At 42.7% G+C, this 14,461-nt stretch overlaps 1 protein-coding gene across 3 annotated transcripts in view; it reads right to left on the bottom strand.

The window, feature by feature from the left end:
• TOM1L2 (target of myb1 like 2 membrane trafficking protein) overlaps positions 1–14,363 on the bottom strand; it is a 62,264-nt gene extending 47,901 nt beyond the window's left edge. For all 3 annotated transcript variants that reach the window (XM_074965086.1, XM_074965087.1, XM_074965088.1), the window contains exon 1: positions 14,243–14,363. In XM_074965086.1, coding sequence (XP_074821187.1) covers positions 14,243–14,294 — 52 coding nt within the window. In that variant the 5' untranslated portion in view covers positions 14,295–14,363. The remainder of the gene's footprint in view (positions 1–14,242) is intronic.
• Positions 14,364–14,461: the final 98 nt, after the last annotated feature.

Here is a 14,461-nt window from a genome sequence, read left to right as displayed (position 1 = left end):
AAACCTTCCCTCAGAATTCTGGACAGGGGCGTGTATATGTATGTATACACACACAGTTCTCCTGCTATGGATTTACTTGAATATAGGTGTTTACTGTGTTATTTCATACAGAAAGTAATGCTGGTCCAGTTCACTGTATGAGGGCAATAAACTAGAGTACTCTTAAAATGACAGGTTACACCCTCCTCTAAAAATCAAGTTCTTTGACAACTTCATGTCTTGATATATTATTACAGCGTGCAAACCCCTGTGATCTATTAAGCAACACTTCCAGTGCTCTAGTATTAACACATCCTGAGCGTCCATCTTTTGTTTGTGGATGGAAGTGACAAAGGAAGCATAAATTAAAACCTTCTGGATGGTATAAACATAACAAAATGTTCTCCCTCAGATCTGCCTTTTCTGTACTAAGCTGTGACTTACTCAACAAAGTACAGTTGTGACTGAGGAGTATGGTTGATACGTATAGAATTGTCTTAGCAAATTGCTGAGTTCAGATTAGACATCCAAATCCATTCTGATACATCAATTGACTTTCACTCCTTCCCCTGACCACAACAAGGCAGCTGTGTTTGTGTACAGATGTCATGAAGTTACAGTCATGCATCTTGGTTGGCTAGTGTACACATTCCACCAATTGTTTGCCAAAACATTTTTTGTATAGTTTTCAGTTGTCAATCTGTTTTGGATAACTGAGCAGATCAGATTCCTCATGTTATGCAAGGGTGAATCACATGGTGTTTTAACCATATGGTGTTCGTTCTCCTTTAGGGGAACAAAAGATTGCTTAATTCAAAGACTGACTATATACAAATTATTTATGATTCAGGAAAGGCAGGAGATCTGAATATCTATCACAAAGTGTTTAAAAAAAAATCCTGAAAAGCTGTTCCAGTATGTACTTTAATAGCCAGAAAATATTGTCTTTACCAATAAAGACAAGCCACTAGAGTCCATATTAAAGCTCCAATAAAGCCTTAATAAGCTTCTTACTCACTTTCATGAAACTTTCCTCTTCTGTTAGAAAACACAACTGAACTTCCAACATTTGTTTGCCCAAAATTCCAAGGGGGTGAAGCTAAGGATTTATCTTCCAACCTGGCCTTTTTCCAATAAATAGGCATATACAAATACTCTATATAATGATGGATATATTATCCTTAAAATTTCATAGGATGGCAAAGGGAAAACTATATAAACAAGCTGGTTTAAAATACAGTAAAAAACACAGGTGGACTGACACCATGCATACAAAAAGAAAAGGAGTACTTGTGGCACCTTAGAGACTAACCAATTTATTTGAGCATAAGCTTTCGTGAGCTATAGCTCACTTCATCGGATGCATACTGTGGGAAGTATAGAAGATCTTATTATATACACACAAAAAGCATGAAAAAATACCTCCTCCCACCCCACTCTCCTGCACATTGTAAGGAGAGTGGTCACTTTAGATAAGCTATTACCAGCAGGAGAGTGAGTTTGTGGGGGGGGGGAGGGTCGTGAGAAAACCTGGATTTGTGCTGGAAATGGCCCAACTTGATTATCATACACATTGTAAGGAGAGTGATCACTTTAGATAAGCTATTACCAGCAGGAGAGTGGGGTGGGAGGAGGTATTTTTTCATGCTTTTTATGTGTATATAATAAGATCTTCTATACTTTCCACAGTATGCATCCGATGAAGTGAGCTGTAGCTCACGAAAGCTTATGCTCAAATAAATTGGTTAGTCTCTAAGGTGCCACAAGTACTCCTTTTCTTTTTGCGAATACAGACTAACACGGCTGTTACTCTGAAACCATGCATACAAAGTAAATTAATTACTACCTTTGAGACCAAAGAGATAAAACCATGAGGTATGGAAGAGGGGAGAATATACCACAGGTCAGGATTTACATTACATTTAAGAGTTCTGGAGCTTGACAGCCTAGTTACATTACATGACAAGCTTAAAAGCACAATAAGAGTGAGGATGGGTGTCAGTGTTCAGTTCTGTCACCTCCTTGCTCATCGGAGGGTGTTTAGTTTCAAAACAATTACAGGTAAAGAAGCAGCCTTTATGAAAATTATGGACCATTAGTGTGTCCGTGAACTACATCTGAAATCCATCGGTGCTTGATGGCTAATTCTGTACTACATGAATAAAGCAAGTTCTAATAACTCATTTGGGACTTCACTCCAGTACTTAAAAGCGATGTGTCTTTCATATTTATAAAACAAAACTAAACTAAACTACCTTCCATGGGCGAAATGTTCTAAGAATTTCCAAACCACTGTAGCCTCAAAGGCTAAAATACCTTCTCATATTTAAAACTCCCCCACCTGCCCACCCACTCGTAACGAGTTTTATTTGCCGCAAACAACAAACTGCTGGATTTTTTTCACCTTGCAGAACCCCTAATCAGTATTCTATTTTTTGCAGGTCACTGCTTAAGTCAATTGCCTGCATTCTCACTTGTTCAAAATAAATTTAAACACTAATTATACTTAGTAAGAAAGAGAAGCAAACTGTCATTCCCACACAGAAACTAGTTATAAAAACAGACTTACTTCACAACTATAGCACTACCGCAGATTGACAAGAAAAACAATGTACTTAATAATTATGGGTGGAACCATTAAAATATATGCCTGGTTCCACCCACCCATGTTGTCGTTACAAACAAATCATGCACTACTATGATTGAGCAATAACATTTCCCCTCATTCTTCTCTCCAATATTTCTGTGCATCAGAAAGCTTGAATTCAGTGTCCTCTGGAAGAAGCTGGTTACCCAACAAGCAGCAGAAAACAAGGCAGTCAGGTATCCATAGCTTTTAGAGTTAGCCAAGTTGCAATACGCACCAGGAAGTGCATCAATTTGGTTCTCTAATCCATAGCCTTTCTTCACACCGCTAAAAAGAACACAGTAGACCTCACTGAAAGGCAACAATCTCTGCCTCACTCAAGCTCTTGTGGCTTAAACAGTACAGCACCAACACTAGTTTTAAAGGTTTCCTTTATATGGAAGTGAGGGGTTGGGTTCAATGAAGCCCTATCAGGTGAAAGAAATAATTTTGCACTAAAGCCATTTCCATTGGGGTAGTCTGTTGTAAGTCGCCCCTTCCAAGAGGCCAAGCTCATTAGCAGGGCAAATGCGTAGGGGTTACATTTTCAAAACACTTGTTAGGAAGTTCTGGGCATAAATCCTACAATGGTTAACAAGATGCTCACATGTAACCCTTCTTGTACTGCCTTCAAAATGTAGCTCTTCAGTCTCTATTGACCCGCGGGTTAACCATTTCAATTCTGCTTCCAAACCCTTGGGTTTCATGTGGCAGTGCAATGTTTAGCCATGAAGCCAAAATAGAGCTTGGATGCTATATTTTATATCTGGAAAATTTCTTTGCAATTTTCATTAGAAATGGGAAGGAAACGGTTTTCCAGTCCTGCAGAAATTCAAACTTAAAAAAAAGTTTCCCATCCCAAATCAGGACAAAAAGCCAAAATCCTGAAGATGTTATGAACCAAAATAATCCACAAAAAGTTTCAGATTGGGTCAATGAAATAAAAAAATCTGTTAGAAAGGATGTCTTATAGGTGGGTGAAGTCATCACTTTCTGTTGGGATGGAGCTATACGGTGTCAAGGACTTCACAGACCACTCCACAGTCTGCTCCTCAAACATCTTGCATTGCAGTGCCTGACTCTGCCCCCATCCCCAGAAGAGGTCCACACAAAAATTCCCAACTCATCCAGCAGCATCAAAAAAATTTTAATGCTTCCAGGGAACTTTGTTGGAAACCAGATTTTCACCACTCACTCATTGTGTTAAGCCACTGCATTAGAGAGAGATTTTAAAGGCTGCTTTACTTATTATATAGCTATAACACACATACACACACACACACACACACACTAATGAGCTGCACTGTCAAGAAAACAATCACAATTGAATGCTGACCCATTTTGTTTTCTGTTGAACTTTAATCACTTTCCAAGTCTGACAGCTGCTCAAACTTAATTGCTCGTTATGCCTGTAAATAAAAACTGATCTTACTCTGATTAGCCACCCATTTTATGGCTGCCACAATAATTTCTTGGTTAATAAATGATTTGATGTTTACCAGTATTTCCCAAATCTTAGCAAAGTATATTGGTGGTATGCTGTTTCTTTTCCCTAAAATACCCTTTTACTTAGAACTTAAAACGTCATCGTTATAGAAGGCAGTTCAGAGATCAACCAAATTATTTATTATAGCCTATTCCACATCGGGCCCTAGTGGCAAGAAATAATGACACCCATAAATCAAATGTATCCTGTTCCTTGCTTGCACCTTTTCCTCTGCTTGTGACCCTGTTATTGTGACATCGCTTGCCATGTACTTGATTTCTTGGGAAATACTCCAGAACACTCTGATTATAACTGCTCACAATGATACATGACAGATTTCTAGATTATAAACAAAATGCGCTAGCAGAGCCCAAAAGTCCAAATAGTGAGATGAAAATCAAGTAGCCAAATTATGTAGGGGTCAACATCTGCTTAATATACAGATAAGCAATTTAGCAAGCAACAGGGGTGCTCTTTCATAGATACTAAGCAATCAAAACTCCAGATGGCTTAACTGACAAAGGACTCAGTGCAAACTCTTTTGCCTAACATTCTTAATGCCATTACATTTTAATCTTCAGCAACCACCATCTCATCAATGTATCTTCTACAGCTCCAAAAATAAACCCTTTGGACTGAAACCAAGCAGGCAAAATTTTAGTCCACAAGGAACCAGTTAAATAGTTTGAGTTATACGAATACAAGGTGAAAAGACAATCATTCTTCGGCTTTTCTAGATCAAAAATGATTGAAAGTAGAGACTTCAGACTTCCCCTCTTGGACTGTTCTCATAGAGACTTAAAGGGCCAACTTTGAAATCATCATGATCAGTCTTTTTAAAATTACAAATGCGGAAAAAAAATTTTTTTTCATACTTCCACATTAAAAGTAGTATTTGGTTCTCAGAATGCAAGTAGGATGCTTCCGTTATGAACGGGGGGACCTAAGGATGCATTTGTTAGCTTGGGAAGCCAAAGTGGCCCAGAACTACTAAGGGCTGCAGGACTGCAACCCTTTGAGGTATAAAGGAACCTTCAAGCTCCGCTGGCAAAGCTGTTACGAGCTTGCAATTTCTGTAAGTCTAATCATGAGTTGTTGGGTTTTTGGCAGCAGGGAGGAGGGCAATGTCTTTTTTTCTTTAAAAAAATAAAAAACCCCATTGGGAAAATACATGAAGAAAGCTGTAATGAATGCAAGGTTAAAGTTGAGAAACAAGCACTCAAAAGTCAGCGTTGAGGTCCCTTCTGCCATGTTAACTCAGCAATGTCATGAACATGATTTTTTTATTTCCGTTATTCTTGTCAAATGCAAAGTTCACTACACTTCTCTCAGCGGATGTATCCCATAAAAATATAAAAGACGCAACGTGGCCAAGTTAACACAATTCTTCTGTCAACTTAGCTACTACCTCTCAGGGAGGCGGGTCACCCATAGTAACAGGAGGGATAAGCATCTACACTGAAACATTACAGTGCCACAGCTGCAACTGTCTCGTTGTAGCGTTTTAAGTGTAGACAGAGCCTAGAAGTGTGGCAAAACATTTTAATCAAGTTTGTAACAGTTATGTGCTCTCATTTTGCATGGCATCTTCTGACCTGAACTTGAACAGACTAGCTCTTCCCAGGCAGTCACTCTTTCTAGGACAGAATGTCTGACTGCTAAATGGGAGAACAGTCTGCAACATGCTTGCCCTACAATAACCAGATATACAAGCTCCTACCCAAAGCATACAACAGGTTTATCTGGAATGTCTACTTGTCTTCTCGGTCTCCTGACACTGCTTGTGACTAGTCAGCCTCCTCTTTGCTTCTCGTGGCATAATTTGGCTCTGTTCATACGCTGAGCCCCTGGAGGGTTCCTGGGTTACTCCGATTCCCAAGCTAGAGAAGCAATGGCAAATATGGTCCAGTGTGGATACTCTGACCTCAGCATTGTCTTGATACAAATACACTTCATTAGTTTATGCATTTATGCAACCCTTGATTTTGGGGATGCTTTACTACACTATCGACTATAGCATTTGATCCCTGCATTGCTCATCATACTGCTCCAGATTGTACAGGACAGTCGTAATGTAGTGTTCTGTTTTTTAAAAGAGGCTGCTCTCAGTGATCGATTGGTTGAAAGATTTGGAACCGTGGAGAAGCAACTCGTTAAACTAAAGTAAACCACCTTCTCCTAAGGGAAAAGGGGTTCAGACATAGCTAGGCATTCAGGTTAACGCTTTCTTGGGCACAAGAACCAGCCTCTTTCAAAAGAATCCTTTTCAAGGACGACTAACTGAAACGAACAAACAGAATAATGAGGAATAAAGTAGATCTTCCAGCAGCATAGTATGTGACTAAAACACAGCAGACATGGCTGTTTAAGAGAGAATTGGGTTTTTGCCCTCCCACATTAAACCAGTTTTTAAAATGCAGAGAAGTAATACTTCCTAAGATGTTTGCATGGATGCAAGCAGAAAGCTGTGTTTGAATGCTAGTGCTGCAGGACCTGTGCAGGTTCACAGCACCAGTTGTCACAAAAATCCCTTTGATATTACACCAAACACTAGCCACCACAAACAGGCTCACCCTCGAGTACATTTCATACTTGGGGCTTCTTTTAGAATCTTTCTTCCAATGAGTTCTAAGCACTTTACAAACATTTTAGCCTCTCGTCAACTATATGCTGTAAAGATTCTGAAACCAAGGCACACAGAATTAAGTGACTAGCCCAAGGTGACCTACTAAGACTCTGGCAGAAGTGCTGGCCAGTCCAACACCACCCAACCAGACACAACACTCTCTCCAAATACTAAAAGTTTCTTTCCTCCCAGTAAGAGATCATTTTACAGACGTATCACCAAGCGCCATTTCAAATGCCTTATTCACCTTCAACGAAAGTTTAATTAAAAGCTGATTCCAATTTAAGAATTCAAATTATTCTAACATTCCTTTTATAAAAGTTGTCTTAATTCAGCATTCCACGCACATATGTAGAGAAAGCAAGAAATAGTACCACGAGCAAATTGTTTCAAATAAAGAGACACATCAATGGGAGGTTTAAAAACTAAAACTAAAACCAAACATTGGGTGTCCATTAATTTTTTAGCACGCTTTTAAAGATATATGACTTAAAGCAATATCAAACTGTGAGCTGGCCATCCTCAGATTGTAACCTGGTACATACAGGTTTATATTTAGAAACAAATGGAATATACATTTAAGCATGTTATGCTGCAGCAGATATAACTACATTACTCAAAAACACATAGGCTAATACTTTCATGAGCGGCAATCTGCTTTTGTGACTATAAAAATCAATCCAGCCTTATGAATCTGGTATTAAATGGTATTATAGTAATTATCCAGCTTCTCACATATATGTAGTTTCCCTAAGCTACTAGATTCATGACTCAGTATTTATTCGCTCCTTTTAAAAGCAAGGATATTCATTTTGCTAAGAGATTTTCTCTGCAACACAATACATTATCATGAAGTGAAAGCAGATCCAAGTAATCTTGTAAAACTAAAAGCACTTTATCATCAGACTGTGTTTTGCATGACTAACATAATTCTGTATGAACACTGGAAGACTGGGTTTTGACCGTAGTCCATGTTATTTTAGGTACCTATACAGAGAATAGCATCTCCATCCCATTCACAGTGGGCTGACAAGTCATGTATCTTTTTGATTATTCAAGTACCATATATTGTGTCTAGAAATCTGACACTAAATAGATATTCCAATTTTCTAGTGGAGGACAATCCACCTTCAAAACAGTGCACAGTGTATACGTGCCTCTGTATAAAGTCCCAAGACATATGCTGGCTTTTTTTTTTTTTTTTTTTTTTTTTTTTTTTTTTGAGTGGGAGGAGTGGGGGGTTTACAACAGAAGTCATGAGAATGGAACACTTTACTATTAAAGCAGATAAACGTGCTCTTTAAAGCCCTGATTTTGTCCTTGGGAAAAGGCATTTTCCTGAAGAGTGAATCTTATCAGGCTTACACCACAACAAAGCAAACATTTACTCTGAAAGGAATTTAGAGACATTGCACACATGGACAATGAAACATGGTTAATTTTCTCTAGATTTTTCTAGTCCTCCATTTGCTGTTAAAAATAAAAATAGCTCTTGAACAAATGCATTTAAGTCTGTCACAAAACACGTTAGAGGATATTTCAAGGAAGCATTGAAATATTTCCCATGGGAACAAAAAAAGGAAAATAAAAGGTGTTAAGAGCCAAGAAGCCTGCACCAATATTTCATGTTATGGAAAAGCTCTACAGATTCTCTCTGCACCATATTCATCATCACTTCAACTGCCTTGAAATGGAAACTGCGAGTGATTTGATAAAAATCGATGGAAAGGTTGTCTGGTTTCACTGTTGCTTCAGTAAAGTGCCTCTGTATCCTCTGCTGAAACACTGCTTTTGTAACTTCCTTAAACAATCCTATTTAGTAAATCACAATAGTTAGCACTGTGTCTCCTGCTGAAAAAGGATTCCCGGGCAAGGGTCCAATCCCGCACTCCTTCCTCAGGCAAAGGTCTTAGAATCAGTTGGTGTTTGACTAATAAATGCAGCATGACAGCCATAAAGGTACTACAGTGCCAAACATTTGGAGTCCTGGTTATTAGAAAAACAAACTTCCAAAATTACTCTGGGCATGGCGCGAGGTTTCGCTCCAGAACTCCCTTCTCCATTTCTAGTACATTGTTGTCAGACTGCAAGTTTTAGGTAGTTGTAATTGTGCATTCAAGTTTTATCCTGGACCTGGGTTGGCAAGGCCTTTTGGTCAGAGCCAATCAGGCCTCCTAGGTCTCTGTTGAAAAGGACTGATTGAAGCAGTTCACGTGATGGACCTCATTGTTTCCAAAGGTGGATATGCACATTCCCTATTTGTTCTACCTGTGAGGAGTCCATTTCACAGATCACTGCTCAGTGTCAACCCTTTCCACTTGAGGAAGTTAACAAAAATTCAACACAGCAAGATTTGATTTGGATTTAAACATTCCCCTGCAGCGTTTACAAAAATCTCACCAGTTCAGGAGATCTAGAAAATAGAACTGATTTCCTTGTGCAAGCAGAATGAAGAGCAAAAAATACACAAGAAGCATGAACAAAAAGGTCAGCTGTACTTCAGATTCTTGTAATCCAATAGTTTTAATAATCTAAAATGAGTTTAGCAACACAAGGAAAGGACATTTGTTTAGATATTTGTTTTAATAACCTTTAATCATGCAGTGACCCTTTAAAGATGATTCTCTTGAGCAAGCAAAACTGAGCATGCAATTTAAAGAGAGGATGCCCAATCTGGACGCACGGACTCTTGCTACTGGAAAATAGTAGTCTCACCTGGGGAGAGTGTTATCTCCAGTCTCCAAGCTCTTATCTTCACCACTTTACTACACACCTTTCTGTATTCTTCCCATTCTCTGGTCAGCAGTATTTTTAAACAATGTTTTGCATTCTCAGAGTATAGATTTACCTGGAGTTCACCCTTCTACATAAAACCATTTTCCCCAATTTACTCTGTGAGCCTATCATAAAAATCTAGGTTTGCATTTACTACCTAAAATTAATCTGAACAGATATTACAACACTAAGCCATTCTGCAACCATTGAGACCCTCCACACGCTTAGCCTAGCCCCTTCAGAAAAGCCTGGATAAATAGACAAGCTTTGCATTGTTCCATGAAGGTCAACACATTTAGGCTCTTTTAGTCCATGAGAAGATGTAAATTCCGCAGGCGAGCGCCTTTCACTAAGAATACTCTGCCACCAGTCCTAGATTTACAAATCTAGACACTATCAGCTCATTTGACTCAGCTGGTCTCAACTACAGGAGTAGAATTTGAGGTAAGAGGCAGCGATATAGAGAGCCGAAATCACAAAAGAGTATTATAGCTTTGAGTCCAACAGCTGTACTGTTATGCTCTGTGCCAGAAGCACAGTTAAGTATGTATGTGAGAGGCCACATTCTGAACAAGCAAACTTTCCAGGTCATCTTCAAAAGCAGCCCTGTGTAGAGTGTACTGCATTCATCCAACCAGAATGTTACTAAGGTGTAGAAAACTTGTGAGGACCACATCTACAAGGGATGGTCACAACCTCCTCGTCATCTGACAGCCTGGTGGGGACACTGTAATTTTCTATTTACCCATAAAACATGGGTATAAAATGGGGATAATGATACTTACCCACATTGGAGATGTATGGATGAAAAGCATTACTAAATGAATCAAGTATTATTTGTTTAAATAAATTTACACACAGCATCCAGGTGTATCACAACAGCAGAATGAGCTTCCCCACAACGCCCTACCAACACACCTCAGCCCTGCTCTGCGGGGACCATTTTTAGAGATGAGAAGATAGCTCAGTCTTCACAGTCCATTTTCTTTAGAGCCCATCTAATCCATAGCCTCTCCCCCTACACTTCCATTGTGGTTGTCAGTTAGTGGCAGCCGTGGTGGTTTTTGTGCAGTGGACACTTGGCCACTGGAAATGGAACAAAGCGACTTGCCAAAAATCAGATGTGAATGACTTTCACACACCATGAACTTGGCTGGAATTTGATCGGCCAATTTAGATGCGAAAGGTGCTATATATCCCCATTACTAAACCTCTGCGTCCATCAGAGTCCCATCCTAGTAATCCAAATAAATAATAGTATTTTCCTGATCATAACCATACTTCAAGCAACAGTTTATTGGAAAGGTCGCTCCAGCTTCAGAGAGATGAAATGCTTTATATTAGCTCCCCTCGCTCTTCAAAACCCCTCTGAAATCTGCTTTTTCAAACCTGACATTTACCTGAAGACATTCCGTACGCTCCTAATTAAATTTTCATGTGAACCACCACTGCTTCCTGGCAGAGAAAACACACGTTCTTCATGCGCTTACGGCCTTCCATAATTTTCTACAGTTCTCTAATACGGTAAGCATCAGGCCTCGACCGCAAACACCAACACGGTGTTCAACACAATATGCTCAAATGGAACCACGAAATTATTTATGGGGGTTTATTTAAATCACCAATAGAAATATAAATAATACAACAAACAAACAACTGTATCTCACAAGCTCATTCAAGCAGAACTGCGGAACACTGGACGATCGCCGCGCTTTGGGAGAAAGTCCTGCTTTTGTTGTATCGTTACCTTGGGAAGGCATGCCTGGCCATTATAAGGCAGGCAGCAAAACTTTTCTTCCAGAACAAAATCTGCCGAGGTCTTCCGCCAAAAGAGGAGGAAAATTCTTAAAATACAACAGAATCTTACAGTACGTACACATCACTAAAGCTGCATAACTGACTTAAACATAGCTCACTCAAAGCTTTGCTGTCATAAGAGACTTTGAAGAGGCAATGACTGTATATTACTAATTCCAAGAGAACAAGGGGCAGGAAGGGGATGAAAGAACTAAGAAGAAGCTTTAAATGCCTTGAGCATGATTACAAGGAAGAGATGGAGAAGCAAAAGAAAAAGAAGGCTGGAACACAGATTTTATTATATAAAATTACTAAGACTTAAGAAGGCACCGTTGCATCACTTACTGATGTTAAATGAATCAGACAATAAATAGATCAGACACTATTCCTTTCTCTAACATTGTTTCCTGTAGCTCCCTTATCCAAGGAGCTAAGCAAACAGCTGCCCTTGCAGATGCTTATCAGGTGGATAAATACAACAAAGCAAATCCACTTTAAGATCACATTTAACTGTCATCACCATTATTATATCCAGAAACCCTCAGCACTTCATACCATAATCTAGAAGAAAGCAATCTCGGGGAGGTTTGTATTGAGAGCTGGCTTGACAGATATACATATGCTATATGTATTCTGCCAAAGTCAGAGTTCAGTGATCTTCAAAGCACAGTGCAAGATTTATCTGTTTGATCACATCTTTTGGTTCTAATAAGGGGTGCTGAAGGGGGAAGGTAAAATATAGGAACTTTCTAGTTTTGTGGCCAGAACTGCCACTTTATAAAGTATTTTCATTTTTGTACTCACACAATCTACACAACCCCCAGGCAAGGTAGAGAAGAATTATCCCCATTTTACAAATGGGGAAACTGAGACACAGAGTAGATAAGGCTAAGGTTTTCCCTGAAGATCTGCACCTGGGTCTAAGCACCAGGGTTAGTCTAGCCCAGGGGTGAGCAGGCACACACCAAAGCCTTACACACGTTACTGTGCCCTCACTGGTGCTGTGCTCCCCTGTGTGTGTCACTAGGACTTCTGGGGCTCTTTGTTCTGCAGTAAACTAAGCCATTCTAGAATTCTTTCCCAGTGACTTGTGGAAGAACGTGTGTGTCCTACTGGGCACACAGGGGAATTGTGGGAAGGCACTGGAGGACTATCAGCACTCAGTCTGTGTCCTCACTGCAAGGTGAGCAAGTTCACAGCCCAAGTGAAAGTAGAACCTAGGCTTTAACCCAGACTCCAGCTAGCCAAGGTTAAAAACATCAGTAAAACCTGTGTACACACTGGGAGGAGGGTTGCTACAACACCCTGGGCTACCTCTCACATGAATACATAGTCTGCATGACTTACTTGCCCAGGGTCTAAAAAGAGAGAGAGAGAGTCAAGAGCAGGGACAGGATTAAAACTTGAAACTTGTTGACTTCTAAGCCTGCGCTTATGCCTCCAAACTATGCAGCCTTCCCTGTATATAAACATACAACCCCCAAAGCAAATATTCAGGGAAAAGAGGCAGCAGCCTAAATACAGGTTTTTGGGTCTAGGAAGGAATTGACTTCCTGGGACACCATAATACCGGTTGCTTAGAAACGCACACTGAAGTGGGGCAAGATCCGTAGGTGAGACTTCTGTTCCCCTTTGCAGAACCACTGCATCATGATGCTTTGGCAGCAACAGGGTACCCTGCCCTGTTATATCCCTGCTGTGACAGCACAGGTGCTAGTACAGTACCTCAGCTGTCAACGGAAACCCCACAGGAGAAAGGGGATTTCAGCAGGATTTTGTTTGTGAAGTAAGGAACCTGTACCTTGCAAACCATGCCCTGGGGACAACCCTGGGAAACACGGACCACAGCAATGAACAGGCCCATGAGCATCCCAGCATTCACCTCAACAGGGGCTCTGCAGCTCTACCTGGCCAGCGCCTCCCCCCACCCCACAAGCTCTCACCCTCAGGGTGCCAGGCCCTCAAGATCCCACCAGGGCTTGGGTCCCCCAACACCCACCCTTTTCTGGGGCGGGACTCCCATCTCCACCAAGCCTAACCCTACTGGAGTCCATCCTCACCCCACTGGCTGGGGTCCCATTTACTTGGATCTGCCCCTCCCCAGCTCTGCCGCAGGCATGGCTCCTCCCTCAGCCCAGCTCTAGCCCCCCGGGCTCTGTCCTCTCCTCCCTGCAGCTGGCTTGGCTCTGCCCCCTTTCCCCCTCCCTCCGGGCTCTACCCACCCTCCTCCCCGCAGCCAGCTTAGCTCTGCCCCCTTTCCCCCTCCCTCCGGGCTCTACCCACCCTCCTCCCCCATTCAGCCTGGCTCTGCCCCCTTTCCCCCTCCCTCCGGGCTCTACCCACCCTCCTCCCCCATTCAGCCTGGCTCTGCCCCCTTTACCCCCCCACCCGGGCTCTGTCGTCTCCTCCCCAACCCAGCTTGGCTCTGCCCCCTTTAGTCCCCCAGCTCTACCCCCTCCTCCCCCACCCAGCCGGGCTCTACCCCCACTTACTCCCCCTGCCCCCTCTCACCCTCCCCCAGGTTCTGCGCCCCCTTATTCCCCGGCCCCCCACCTCCTCTCCCCCGGCCCCCCTTGCCCCTGGGGCTCTACCCCCTCCTCCCCCACCCAGCAGGGCTCTGCCCCCACTTACTCCCCCGGCCCCCTCTCACCCTCCCCCAGGTTCTGCGCCCCCTTATTCCCCAGCCCCCCACCTCCTCTCCCCCGGCCCCCCTTGCCCCTGAGGCTCTACCCCCACCCAGCCGGGCTCTGCCCCCACTTACTCTCCCAGCCCCCCTCACCCTCCCCCAGGTTCTGCGCCCCCTTATTCCCCAGCCCCCCACCTCCTCTCCCCTGGCCCCCCTTGCCCCTGGGGCTCTACCCCCACCCAGCCGGGCTCTGCCCCCACTTACTCCTCCGGCCCCTGGCTCCCCGCCCTCCTCCCCAGGCCCGGCTGTGCCCCGGCCCCCCCTCACCCAGGCTCTGCCCCACCGGGGTGCTGAACGGATTCCCCAGCAGAAACTCCATCTTGGGATGACAACAAACAGCCGGCCCGGCCTCCGATCCAGCTGCGGCCTCCTCCTCGCCCTGACCGGCACCCTCACTGACCAACCGGGGGCTCCGCCGCCGTCAACGGCCCGCCCGCCGAACCCCCACTGGCCAGGGCACCCACCTCCCCCGACTGCATTGGGGGC

This window comes from Natator depressus, chromosome 10 (assembly GCF_965152275.1).
Source record: "Natator depressus isolate rNatDep1 chromosome 10, rNatDep2.hap1, whole genome shotgun sequence".
NCBI lineage: Eukaryota > Metazoa > Chordata > Testudines > Cheloniidae > Natator > Natator depressus.
The sequence above is the reverse complement of the archived record's forward strand: the minus strand, read 5'-3'. Positions and strand labels throughout refer to the sequence as shown.